General features: G+C 41.2%; 1 protein-coding gene across 1 annotated transcript in view; it reads right to left on the reverse strand.

Moving 5' to 3' along the window:
- Positions 1-14,556, reverse strand: part of ERC2 (ELKS/RAB6-interacting/CAST family member 2) — a 959,419-nt gene that overhangs the window by 374,568 nt on the left and 570,295 nt on the right. The window contains exon 15 of the mRNA XM_032412144.1: positions 3,647-3,807. Within this exon, the coding sequence (XP_032268035.1) occupies positions 3,647-3,807 (161 nt within the window). The remainder of the gene's footprint in view (positions 1-3,646; positions 3,808-14,556) is intronic.

A 14,556-nucleotide genomic window follows, 5' to 3' on the forward strand; every position in this document is an offset into this window, starting at 1 on the left:
TCAGTAAGCAAAAGAAGCAGGATTTACAAAATATGAGAGTACAATTGAATTGTGTTAAAAAAATACAGAGCAAAAAAGAAAAAAAAAAGTAAAGAGTATTTGTAAAGGTGTGCACCAAAATGCCATCAGTGTACGTCTCTGTGTGGTAGGATCATAGGTGATTTTCTTTTTAATTTTGCTTCTTCATATTTCTTAATTTTTCTTTTCTAAAATGAACGCTATTATTACCAGAAGAAATATCTAAAATGCTGTCTGTGCTGTGTATGGGGCTCAGGTGAATTCTGTGTGCTCTGAACAAAAACCAAGAAAAGTGGGAAGATTACATGGAAAGCCATTTCGGTTCCATTTAAGTACCAGTGAGGTACCTGCAAGCGCCCATGACTTCCAGTGGGAATGGTGTTCACCAGGGCCTGGTGAATTCCCTATTAGTAATTATGTGGATAGGAGTCTGATTTATGCACCCTGGGAGGTTGGACCCAGCTGCTTTCCAATTTTAAAACTCTGTGCCATTTGATTTTACAACGAATTTAACAGACACCACCTTTCATTTCAAAAGCCCCTTTTATGTTTCAAAGCACTTTCACATATGCTGATTTATATTCATTTCAGTTCAGTACTTTAAAAAAAAAATCCTGCCTGTACAACAATTCTATAAAGTAGGCAAGGTAGTTATTATCACCTCCATGTTACTGAAGACAAAACTGAGGTAACCAAGGAGTGATCTCCTTCATGTTATGGGTAAGTTAACATATCCCACCTCCTTTCTCTTGACTCATGGCCCCACCCCTCCGTCCTCTAATACTGTACAGCCTCTCCCTTCCCACAGGGTTTAGAAATAGATAGACTTCGCCTAAAGTTGCTTACGTGATGCCTGCCAAGTTGAAAGAAAAACAATAGGGCACCTGGGCTGCTCAGTCAGTTAAGCGTCTGCCTTCAGCTCAAGTCATGATCCCAGGGTCCTGGGATGGAGCCCTACGTCAGTCTCCCTGCTCAGCAGGAGAGTCTGCTTCCCTCTGCCCCTACCCCTGTTCGAGCTCTCTCTCTCTCTCACTCTCAAATAAATAAAATCTTAAAAAAAAAAAAAAGAAAACCAATAATCCTTGGCACAGAGTGATAGTAAACACTGACAGGGATATACCCATCTGATTTTTTTCTACTAACTTATGTTGACTCAGTTAATGTCCAGTTTCATCACATGTATAAATTTGTGTAACCATATGTCAACTCGGCTTAAAAATCAAGATTGATCAAACCAATTGGTTGACTTGAACAGCCCAGGAGGCTCCTGAATCTAACTGGGGTTGTTGGTCAATATAATTGCCCTGTACCTGTGCCCACATAGTCCTGGGAAGGAGCCCATAAGTGGCACTTCTGGGCCAGTTAAATGGTGAATAGGGTCCATATTGGGCTTAATGAAGCAGGGCTTTGTTACTTTTACCAAAGGAATTAACAGAAGAATTCTGTATTTATTTTGCAGTGGCAGAAGATTAAGCACTTGAGCAATAATGTGGCAATTCACCAAAAGAGGTCTTAGTTAGGTGCTATCTGAAATCATGAAATTAAGTGGGAAAACATACACACAGAAAAGGTTTATATGTTTAAGAAAAATAAATCCAAATTTTAGATAAATGATACTCTTCACAAAGTATACTAAACAAATGACATATTTTCATTGGCTGATAGCGTCATTTACACACATATATCATTTTCCATGGGCCAAGTCCTCCTGAGTGCCTCTCCTCTCAAACACTCCACGAAAGTCATTATAGAAGGAAACAGAAGGGCCAGCGACATTAAGGTCATTTCCCCTAAATCACACAGCCGCCAAGTGGAAGCAATAGGATTCCAACCTAGATCTGATGACTCCCAAACCAGTGTGCTTCACCATTACTTGCTCTCCCAAAACGCTGAAAGTATATGTCCTTTTTATAAACAGGAAGTAATGGAAGTTTCCTTACAAAGGCATAATAAATCACTCCAAGAGATAAGAGTTAACTTGGGAATAGCTGGAGAACAATGACAGAAACTAGGCTGAACATCACACATCACAACATACAAGGTGGCAGAAGTGGGACTGGTGAATGGAAAAGAATAAAGCTTGATGGAATCAATGTACTGCTATTGTTAATAAATTATTGATCAAGCTGGTAATGTCACAGATGTTTGAAATACTTTTCTTCTTAGCTACATAAAACCCAGTCTTCACATTCAATCTATTCACTCATTCAATAAACAATTACTGAGCATTTACCATATGCTGGGCACTGTTCTAGGCAGTAAGATAACCACGGTGACTCAAACTGATGAAAGTTCCAGGCTTGGTGGAATTCACATAAGCTCCATGAGAAAATAAGACAGTAGAAAAGGGAGCTTGAGGTAGAAGATTTCAGTTTTAATGCTGGCCAATGGCCTTAAGCAAATTACTTGAAATCTCTCTGAATCTCAGTTCCCTCACTTCTAAACTGAGGATAATAATATCTGTTTTTATTATGTATTATTTTATTAGGAAAAATGCAAGTTTATGTATAAAAAAACTACTTATTCTTTGGTCTTGAAGAAACTGAGGTAGTTGACAAGTAATAAAAGTCTTGTCCTCATTATTAAATCCTTCAAAATATTTCATTCCATATTTTCCATGATCTAAGCTTTCTGGGTTTAATGTTAACCATGTGTAAGACTTGTGGGGTCAGGATAAGGTCATGCTTCCATACCTAGCCACCAATTTCAAAGTCTATGTTACAGGCTTAAGATGCCATAATTATGTACGTTTCCCTTATTGTGGAAGGAAGTTAAATTATATCTTAGTGATTATCTTAACTTATATAGAGAGATGCTGCTTCTTGCCTACTTCTTTAGGAATAGATCCATAGCCAAGTGATTGTTTCTAAAATCTCTGAGTAATTTTCTTTCCTATGTTCTTCCATGGTGATACTTCATTGTAAGAATGAAATAAGAGCTAGGTGGAGATGGGTGTCACAGGCCCACAGGAAGGATCATTGCCCAGCATGAGGCCACACTTTATTGATTAAATCAAAGAAAGAGATTGGTTCCAGTCTCCCCCTACCCCTCACCTACCCTACCCTGGGGTGAGGGGGAGGAGGGGGCAGGGGGATTTCCAAGTCTGTTTTTATCAGACCAGCAAATCAGAGTCCTTGCTTTCTAAACAAAGAGGTGCCAACCTTGAGACTCTATGAAAGCCAACACAAGCAACGCATTGTACACATGTGAAAAGAATATAATTAGCAAAGTTATAGTCACAATTAGGAAATACCTCCTCAGAAAAGTTTCCACTTAACTCTGAGCAGCACTCAAATTACTATTGTGCTTAACGAGGCCTCTGTCTCTTGGCCAGTTCAGACCTTTGAGACAAATCTAAGAATAACAGCGCCGTCCACAAAACACAGACGCACAAAATTTAATGCTGGATTTTTTTTTTTTTTGAATAACAGATATGAAAAATGTGCAAACTGGGACATGGAAGCTATAATTAAAAAACATAAGAAGCATAGTCATGGAAATGAATAGTTAAGTGTTGGCTAAATTATTCTTTCTTCAAGCTCTTTCTTTGTCTTCTCTAGCCTTCCTTTCCCCATCCCTAAAGGAAAGTTAGAAAAGAGAAACCAGGAAAACAAAAATGGGTACTCACTTCATCTCCAGGATCTCCTCTAGCTGTTTTCTCCTTTCTATCCGGAGGTTGGCTAAATGCGCTTCTTTTTCAGCCAGAGACTGCTGCGTGGAGGCCAGGCGTGCCTTGGTGGCATCCAGTTCCTGTCGGGTCTTCTCCAATGCATTCATCAGTTCCTCTATCTGAAAGGCACGTGGAACGTGGTGTGTTATTTCTCCTTCATTCAAGCACCAGGCCTTCCTTGCTAGCCTGTATTCCGACAACAGACACAAAGGAATCATAGCCATCCTTGATCTGGGCACTGTATCTTAGAGTCCATTCTTTCTTTGTCACTGGTTGAAAGTAAATGTTTCAAACACAAGAAATGTCCAAATTTCTCCAGGGTCCTCATTCAATTGGATTGTCCAATAACCTTTATAGAAACTTTTTAATATATTTATTACAAGTGGAAGGTAACAAGCTTGACCCAATTTCAACCTGTGTTTGGCAAAAATCTCAGATACTGCTCATAGTAGGCGGAAGGCAACACTCAAAATGCATTTGCCCAGCACAATATACTTTTGTGTGTAGGCCCCAGAGTATTCTGACAGGAAGTTAATCTACGTGTTTCAGATTCATTCACGTTTTAACCTATCAAAGCGTTGTTTGGCAAAAGCGATTTGATGTCCAAGGGGCCTCGGGAGCCCCCTCTCACCTCACCTCCCTGCCTCACATTCAGGAAGCAAGGTTTGGCCAAAGGTAAACAGAATTTCAGCCACAAAAGGTTCAAGTTTGGTTTGCCCCTGAAGTTTGAGAGGGTTCTAAACTTGAAATAAATGACATGTAACTTTTATAGGGTGCTAATACACCATAGAAATAAGCCAGACTATCAAATATCCAGGATTTTTAGCCAGGTCCCAAAAAATTGGACCCAGGGAGCCCCAGGGCAAAGCCTTATCCTCCCCAAACCATTGGGGGCTTTTAAAAGCCAACATACAACAAAGAGAGCTGGTGTTTACGGTTCTGTTCCAGAGACTTCCGTGGAGCAAGCCAGTGAAATGTCATCCCTTGCACAGAGGCAGGACGCATCCACCCTGCTGACTTAAAACTGTGGTTCCAGGAAGTTTCTAGATTCCAGCATTGGTATTTGGGTTTCTAAGTCACCCCCCTTCCAGCTGAACTTGGCAGAATGGGATCATCCATCACTAAAGTCAACAGAACGCCCTTCCAAATGTGTCAATGACATGTTGGGTTCCAATTCATAAAGACTTTCTACACAATTTCTTCAGTTTTACATGGAATTTTTTCAGAATAAGCATTATAGTTCACATCCAAGGTAAATTACATGCTTTTAAGATTCAGAAAACCCTCCATTTTTCCCTGATAAAAAGAGGAATTTGATGACCATATAATGTAAATCAAAGCCGAAACCAAAAACAGTTTAAAAAGCAAGAAATACGAGGGTTAACCATGAAAGTCCCAGAACCACACCTGCCTAATTGTAGAATAGTTTTATTCTTTAACTTTAGAAATATACAAAATTTAAAAAGCAATTGTAATATTTATTTCTCATATAAATCTATAGAATATTATAAATATGACTAGCAGCCATTCTACAAAGCAATGCTTGGTGAGCCTGAAACAGATATTTTTCCTGCCCCCCCCATTTTTGATAGCAGTGTAAAAAAAGATCAAAATTATGGTCATTCCAAGTGCCAACTCAGATTCAGTTTGCCCAACCCTCTATGAGATGGACTGTGTCCTCATGACCCCATTTCCTTTCATAAATCACTCTCTATTCAAAATGCACTATTGATCTCAGAGAAGAGGGAGGCTATCCAGGATTCTCACCTGCTAAATCTCTCTCTCTTTAAGTTGAAGCTGATCTGTCTGCAATCTACAGACACAGAGATACTCAACTGGGTTTCCCATGCTTAGTTCACCTGCCACTTTACTGCTTGGGGCCAGCCCCAGCTAGTTTTATATTAACCCAACTTTAACAATGATACTTTAGAGTAATGACTTGCAGTCTTCCTTGGTCATTTCAGCAATAACCACACAGAGAAACCTGGGCACCTAAGAGATGCAGTCCGGAGTTTTCACTGATGGAGATGTCACTGGTTGCCAGCATCAGGAACTCCTAACATGAGGTGACACTGCTATTCTCAACACATAGCAAGCAGAGCCTCCAATAGTTTCCTAGGCCAAGGACTACGATTCCTCCAAATTCACATACCCCAGGCCAGTGAGTATTGTACGTTGAGGACCACTGGGGTCACTGGCCTCAGATACACAGTTCTAGTCTTCGCACAGCCACTGTTTCTCTCTGTGACTTTGTACAAATGATCACTTGATTCTTTGAGTCCTAGTTTCCTAGTGATGCCCAGGACACCTCCTGTGTTAAACACCTAGAGTTCTGCAAGCTATTTCCTTTGCTACCAAAGCAGGAGTGTTAAAAAGCAAGAAATGTTTTCCCTGTTGTGGTGGTCATTAGGGTGGTTCACAATATTCCAGTTCTCCTCCTTAGGGCACATGGTAGGGCCACATTTTGCCCCTCTGTTTTAATAGGGGTGAGGCTTTGGCCAATAAAATCATTGTCATTTCCAGGTAGAAGCATTTAAGTGCTAGTACTTAAGCCCGACCTTCCCTTTTCCTTGTGAAGTGTGTTTCAGATGATGTCTCCTTCAGCCTGAGTCTCAGAGTGACCACAATGAAGCCCAAGGCCAACCCACATCACATAAGCAAGGTATAAACCTCTGTTGTTCTACACCATGAGATGATGGGCTGTCTTTTACCCCAGCCTGGCCTGAGCTGTCTTGACCCGTAAGCTGTCACACTTCTTATCAAGTGCCCTAAATCTGCCTCCATCTCCCCACCACCAGTCCCCTCTCATCAAGAAAGAAAATTGCTTTTCACTTTTGCTATCCCATGGAAACTCTACACTTGCAAGCCATTGGTACCTTCCTTCTTGCCACATGTCTTTTTTTTTTTTTTTTTTTTAGTATTTTACTTATTTGAGAGAGAGAACATGAGCAGAGGGAGGGGTAGAGGGAGAGGTACAGGCAGACTCCCTGCTGAGCAGGGAGCCTGACCGGGGCCCAATCCCAGGACTCTGAGATCATGACCTGAACTGAACGCAGATGCTTAACCGAGTGAGCCACCCAGGCGCCCCCCACATGTCTTTCTTTTTTTTTTTTTTAAAGATTTTATTTATTTATTTGAGAGAGAGAATGAGATAGAGAGAGAGAGCATGAGAGGGGGGAGGGTCAGAGAGAGAAGCAGACTCCCTGCTGAGCAGGGAGCCCGACGTGGGACTCGATCCCAGGACTCCAGGATCATGACCTGAGCCGAAGGCAGTCACTTAACCAACTGAGCCACATGTCTTTTCTTAATGTATAGTTTGCACAGCCAACTTCTTCCCCTCATTTGACATGACATTTTAGCTGGATATGTATATGTAGCTTGTGCCTTAAAAAACACCAGATTGGAATCTTAGCTCCATCACTTACTATGTGACTGACACAAGTTCCTACATCTCTTTCAGAGTCAGTTTCCTTACCAGGAAACAGGGGACCATACTGCTTATTCTATTCCATATTTGTGGGCATTAACTGAGATGATGTTGCATATACATTATTTATTCTTCTTCTAACTGATGTCAATAAAATGACTTTTCTTCTAATAATGAGAATAAAGTACACTCATCATATAAATTGTAAAAGATACAGATATAAAAATTTAAAATTTCTTTTTATTTACGATTAAATAATGACATTCTTTTTCATTAAGATCACCCAAAATCAGGGCGCCTGGGTGGCTCAGTTGTTTAAGCTACGGCCTTCGGCTCAGGTCATGATCCTGGAGTCCTGGGATCGAGCCCCGTGTCGGGCTCCCTGCTCAGCAGGGAGTCTGCTTCTCCCTCTGACTCTCCCCCCTCTCATGCTCTCTCTCTATCATTATCTCTCTCAATAAATAAATAAAAATCTTTAAAAAAAAATCACCCAAAATCCCACCACCTGGAAATAAACACTCTACACATTTTGTTATAATTTCTCCTTCTCTCTCTCTCTCCCGCCGTGTGCGTGTGCGTGTGTGTGTGTTTGTAACTGGGATCCTACATACAATTTTCTAAATAATTTTCAATAAATGTATCATGAGAATTTTCCCCTTGTCATTAAATAGTCCCTTGTAAACACAGCTTAATGGGTGAGTGGGGTTGTATCCACCCACCATTTTCCTAAAACCAACTCTTCCCTTGAATTCTCTGAAGGTCTCTTTTAGATTGGAAAACTATTTCCCATGTTTCTTTTGTAAATTCTTCATCTTCCTGCAGACTATCATTGGATCCTTCCTCTTATTACTCTGTCCTAGAATCATTTTCTTCATCCATGTGTATCTTTAGGAAGAAAACTGAGGTCTGTCTCCACAGCTCTCACCTATATGCAGATACCTTTCAAACTTTATCTTTTACTCCCTTGACCTCTTTCACATATACCTAACCACCTGTTGATTACTTCCATTTGGATGTCCTAGTATCACTTTAGATGCAAGATGACCAAAAGCCAACTCGTGATCCATGCACACCTGCCTAAACCAAATCCCTACCGCCCACTCCTTGCCCTCCCAACCTGCCGCTCCCTACACTCCCTAACACATCCACAGGTCCAATACCCTGACCTTTACTCAGTCTCATGTTTAAGACCTCAGAACCATATCTGTCCCTTTCCTCTCCTTCCTCTTTTCTTTTCCATTCATCATCAAGTGTTATAGCTCTATTTTAGAAACACTTCTCCAATCCATTATTCTTTTTTTTATTATGTTATGTTAATCACCATACATTACATCATTAGTTTTTGATGCAGTGTTCCATGATTCATTGTTTGCGTATAACACACAGTGCTCCATTCAGTACATGCCCTCTTTAATACCCATCGCCAGGCTAACCCATCCCCCCATCCCCCTCCCCTCTAGAACCCTCAGTTTGTTTCTCAGAGTCCATAGTCTGCCACATCATTCTTTTTTTTAAAGATTTTATTTATTTATTTGAGAGACAGTGAGAGAGAGCACAAGCAAGGGCTGGGGGGAGAGGCAGAGGGAGAGGGATAAGCAAGCTCCTCACTGAGCAGGGAGCCCCTCACAGGGCTCAACCCCAGCACCCTGGGATCATGACCTGAGCCAAAGGCAGACGCTTAACTGACTGAGCCACCCAGGCACCTCCATAATTCTTTTCTATCATTACTTTTGATGCCTCAAGCTCAGGTCCCTTCCTCTCCCACATTTCTGATGGGGGTTGAAAATAATTGTGTGTGTGCATATGTGTGTGTGTGTGTGTGTGTGTGTGTGTGTGTGTATTCCTAGCCTTTACCTCTACCCCATACACTAAATAAGGACATAGCTTTGCCTGATCAGCTTCTCCCCATCATAGTGTATCTCTCAGCCAGGTCCATTCCTGGATTTTAGGACATGGAATTAGCCAATGGGTAGCAGAGTGAACTTGAGAAACCTAGTGCAAAGGTACAGGACTTTGAAGCACAGACTATGAGGATCTATGTAATAAAAGGTGGGAGAAAGAAGTCAGAAGGGAAAGAGGAAGAATGAGCCCCGAGACTGGGGACAGAGAGAGATTTCTTTTGTTTTAAGGGCAGAAAAAGAAAATTGTAAGAAGAGAAAAAGGGAAGGAGGAAAAAGTTGCTAGGGGCTATTCCTGGGGCCCCTTCAATGTTTTCCAAAGACACAAATTGAAGAATTAGACCACTCTTTTGATTTTTTTCAACTGTTTTGACTGTGTGTGTTTGAAAGTGTCTTTAAACTGGGCCCTATGTGTCTAGGATTCAAAGATGTCCCACAGGACTCACTGTCATAACTTATCTCTACTGCCAAGACAATAGACCTAAACCACCAGTATTTTGTCAAAAATATGACTGGCCTGGCTCCAACATCTCAAAGAGCTCCCAATTACCCATAGTAGTGGTTTTCTAAATGTGTTCCTTGAGCTCCAGGGGTTCCAGGTTCCCAAGGGCATCTGGGGTCTGATAAATAGGTCAGTGGCATGGGAGGAGGAGTATGAATCAGCAGAGATCTTTTCCACCATCCCACACTCACAGGGAGTTGTTCTACTTTTGTTTTACATATAGAATTCTACTCAGGATTTTGAATTTTTTAAAAAAATTTAATGTATTTTAAAATGCTGAGATGATTAAAAGCATGATTATGAAGCCAGGCTGTACTAATAATACCTGTTTTACCACATATTAGTCATAGAACCTTAGGAAAGGGTCTGAATTTTCTCATCAGTAACAACAGTACTTCTCATAAGAGTTACTGCAAGTATTAAATGAAGCAATGAATGTACCGTTCTTAGTGCAAACACTGGCAAATGTGAAAACAGGAGAGGCAGCACAACACTGTGGTTACAAAACAGAATTCAGGAGCTAGCTTACCACTTACTACCTACGCCACTCTGAGTGAGTTACAGAAGTTCACTGAGCCTCAGGTTCCTCATGAGTGATGGAAGGGTTATAACAGAACTTAGCTCGCAGGGTTTTTGTAAAGATTCAATGGATTAACATCTGTGATACCCTGAGAATAATGCCTAGTACTTTGTGCCATAGAGGTGTCAACTCTTATTAATACGGTGCCTGGTATTTAACCCATTTTATGTTTGCTTATTACTGAATTCAAATATTGTGCTTCCTGTCACCTATCCTCAACAGCATACACAGACACACATACACATGCACAGCCCTGGACTGCCCCACAGTGACTCCCTCCAGTTACCAAAGTCATCCCATCTTTAGGCTCTGTCACAGAGCCCTGGCTTCCTTCACAGACCTGACATTCCTCCCAGTGTCCATACTCAAAAAATAGCTTCAGGATGGCAGGAAGAGTACAGTGATTAAAAGTTGTAAAAGCACATACCTGGATCAAGTTTTGGTTTCACAATAGGATCTCTATGATCTTAGGCCAATCTTAACTCAGTGCTTCCTAAACCTTGCTGCACCTTAGAATCCTTCAGAAAGATATGAAGAATTCTGATGCCATGGTTCCATCTCCACCAATTAAATCAAAACGTTTGAGGGTGGGAGTCAGGCCTTTATATTTTATTAAAGATGCAGATGATTCCAAAGTGATTCCAAAGTGCAGCCTAGTCTAGGAACCCTGGATATTACTGATCTTTCTCTAAGCCTGCAAGTCCTCCCCTATAAAATGGGGAGGAGATAGAAACTACTGCACAGCATTGGCACAAGCATAAAGGGAAGTAATACACATAAAGCATCCAGCCCTTTCTGCTGGACACCCTGGAAGTGTCCATGACAGTTACCATTGTCCCTGGGAGGGGTTCCTAGCCACATTACCTCCATCCAACCCAAGTACCAAGTACCAGTTCTTACTGTCTACACTTGACTTTCTACCATTTAATTCTATACCACCTCACATTTCTGCACACCTTTTCATGTGGATGCTTACTTGGACTTAGTTGCTACAACTGGATTGTAATCCCCTGGAGGGCAAGGACCACATCCTCATCCTCTTTGGAAACCCCTTCAGCCCCTGACACAACACCAGTGTCCATAGTCAATAAGTACCTGCAGGATGGCAGGAAGGGAAAGGCAAAGGCGTGATTCTGAAACACCCTCCTTTGACTCACTTAGTGCCATGATGGATGAAGTGTGAATCCGAACCTGATACTTTCCTACCCCATAAATCAGTGGTCCCCTTGCCATCCTCACCAAACACCCTTCAAGGTCTTGCTCCCTGTTTGCCTCAAGCACCTTCCCCTTGCTATGGAGATGAGGGGGCTCGGTTACTCAGCTCCTGAATGCAAGGGGGCCCTACATTCACTGCCACCCCAGTAGCCACTAAGAGCACCCAGAAACTGTGAGGTTCAGGATGGCACAATAAAAATGTCCCAAGCTTTGATCTGCAGTACAAGCAAGCAGCTTTTAGTCCTGCTCTGCATTCCACATGCTCTGCCCTAGGACCTGGAAAATATGCACTCTCTCCTTTTCACCACCTCAGAGGGCATCTCCTACGTGCCAGCCACTCTGCTGGACACTTGCAGCAGGCTCGTCCTCAGAAGCTTTCTGGTTTGGCAGACAAGCTTAAATCAAAAACTATTTAGTCATAATTGTGATTAAAAAAAAAAAAAAAGCTAGGGATGCCTGGATGGCTCAAACAGTTAAGCTGCCAATTCTTGATTTTGGTTCAGATCATGATCTCAGGGTCCTGGGATCCAGCCTCACATCAGGTTCTGCACTCAGCAGAGTCTGCTTGAGGATTTCGCTCCCTCTCCCTGCTCTCTGTCTGTCTCTCTCTTTCTCTCAAATAAAAAAAAAATAAATAATCTTTTTTTTTTTAAGCTATTAAAGAAAAGTACTGAGTGATGAGCAAAGTGAAACAAGACCCAGTCCTGCCCTAGGCCTCATGGTCCACCTCCCTAAATCAGTCAAGTGGAGAGGCTTATTGAAGAGGAAGGAAAAAATGAGTGCTGGTGGACCAGGCTGTGGGGCCCTGTGGTCCTGTGCATTAGGGAATTGCTACTTGGAGAATCACAATGATTATGAGTTAAAAACCATTTTTGAGAAGCCCAGCAGGAAATGAACATATTTGTCTTGATTTAACACAACATTTGCTTCTTTCAGAGGTATATCTATTAGTAATTTACCAGTCAATAATATTTCCTGGGAGAAAAAATTTAGAAAACCGTTTAATTCCTAAAATGCCACCTTCGATGAAAACAGAATTCACAGCAACCTCAGAAGTCTTTTGTAAGACTCAAGATGTTCCAATTTAAAATAATTTCCTAAAAGGTCCCCAAATATGTCAAAACTGAAATTCTGATACTATATCTGGAGAGCTAAGATTACATTTTAAAATACATCAGTTTGTTTTTACAAATCTAGAACATAATAATTAAAGGCTTCTTCAAGCTAGATGTCTATTAGGCCACACAAATTTAAAAAACAAATAATTGTGTGTCATTTCTGATTTTATTAGTCATTCCATGTGGCAGATCATAAAACCTGTCTTATGAAATGGCTAAATTACCAGGACTACTCAATTGCATTTGAATAATTCATAACTCTGTACACTTTAAGAATAATGAAGCTGTTAAATGAATTTCTAAAGAGTCTAGTGCTTACACCCAGCCCTGGAGAAACTGTCGGAACTTTTAAAGTGAACAGTGGAGCCTTAAAACAATAAAATAAAAAACCTGTTTAAGACCTTAAATCATTAACATGTGTCGACTTAAACTTACACATACATTTGTGTTGTTTAACTAAATATTTGAAAACCAGCTTTTCTCTCAGTTATCTGCCAAGAGCCCCACTCCAGGTTCTGTGTGTCTCTTCCTGACACGTGGCAACGTACTGTGCTTTTCATGAGGCTTGCCTGGCAAGAACTGATCTTCAAATATTTTGATAAAACAATTTTTTTTCTTAAATCATATGTTAGAATTGAGTTAGTGTCTATTTTGTGTTAATGATTTGGAATTTTTAAACAGTTTTTTAAACCATGTTTTAAAAATACATGGGCCCCTCTGCCTTAGCCTTCACCATCCATCCTGGTTTTCTGTCTTCACTCATCCTGAGTACAAGAGGATGGTAGTTTTCAGTTTGCACCAGAACACAGAGCCAATGAAATCCCCATATCCCAGGTTATAGCCAAACCGGAATGTGAATTGGTCCTGTGGGAATGGCTGGGACCTGGCCCAGGTCTGCTCTGGGCACAGAGAAGGTCACCCAGAGATCAGAGGGCGAAGATAAACGCTGAAACCCTCCCTCCTCAGCAGCAAGAACTTCTCAGACAGTGATGCTTGTGGCGGAGAATCTGTTAAAACGAGGGCTACTAATCTTATTTTTCCAATTACTCTTATCTGACATTTCTATCTCCATGCCTTCCCACCTCCCCACTGCTGCCCTAGACTGACACCTTTTGGAAAAGGTTGAAACTGAAAATGCCCAGACTGCTTTCTGCCTGGACCTGACCACCCTCAAGATTGTGTTTGGGATTTTGTTCCCTCCTCGCTAAAGTTTAAGCATTGAGGAGATTTGCTTAAATATGTCACCTTGGATCCTTCAGCAGCAAACAAATACCCACATCAAGTGAGTGTGTTTGGGCTCAAGCTCTTTGATTTTGACTACATTTTAAATTCCCCCTTTTCCTTCTCTTCTTCCCAGGCTCATTAACAAAACTTCAGACCACAATAGAAGATGGATAGAGAAGAAATGTGTAAAATACATACATCTGACTTAGATTCTGTTAAATCAAATAGTGTTGGAATACAAATGAATAGAAGTTTCCCCACAATGCCCTGAGCACTCTTCATTCCAGATCAGAGTGGGCTCAGTGGAACCTCCTTGACAAAAAGGCTGTGTAGATGAGTTTCTGTGTATGTTTGGTGTAGGTATTTCTTGAACAATTGGGAAGCGTTCTTTACTTCACCTGTGCACAGTTCCACAACACGGCAAAGAGCTAGTCTTTTCCCTAACAGTCTGGGACATTCTTGGAAACAGTGTAGCTAGTGGTTAAGATTATGGACCCTGAACCCAGAAGGCTTAGTTCCCAATCAGATCCAGCCATGTTTGGGCTATGTGACTCTGTAAAAGATTCTTGACCTCTCTTTACATCAGTTCGCTTCTCTGTAAACTCCGGATAATAACTGCAGCTCCTGGGCTGCTTGTGAGGAATCCCTGAAGGTGAGTAGTTACACACTGGCACAAAGCAAACACAGGAACCTGTCATCATTACCAACAGTGATGTTAGTTTAAACACTGCTGCTTATCTTTCAGCCTAGTAGAGGATGAGTAAGCAAGACAAAGTTACGATTTCCATTTTCTTACATTTTCAGAGAGACACAATATTTTTCATTTTCAATGGAAAGGTGAAATATTTTACTACAGAATCTATAATAAACCAAGTAAATCTCTCTCAAAATATGTGTTGTTTCA

This window comes from Phoca vitulina, unplaced genomic scaffold (genome assembly GCF_004348235.1).
Source record: "Phoca vitulina isolate PV1807 unplaced genomic scaffold, GSC_HSeal_1.0 scaffold13, whole genome shotgun sequence".
Lineage (NCBI taxonomy): Eukaryota > Metazoa > Chordata > Mammalia > Carnivora > Phocidae > Phoca > Phoca vitulina.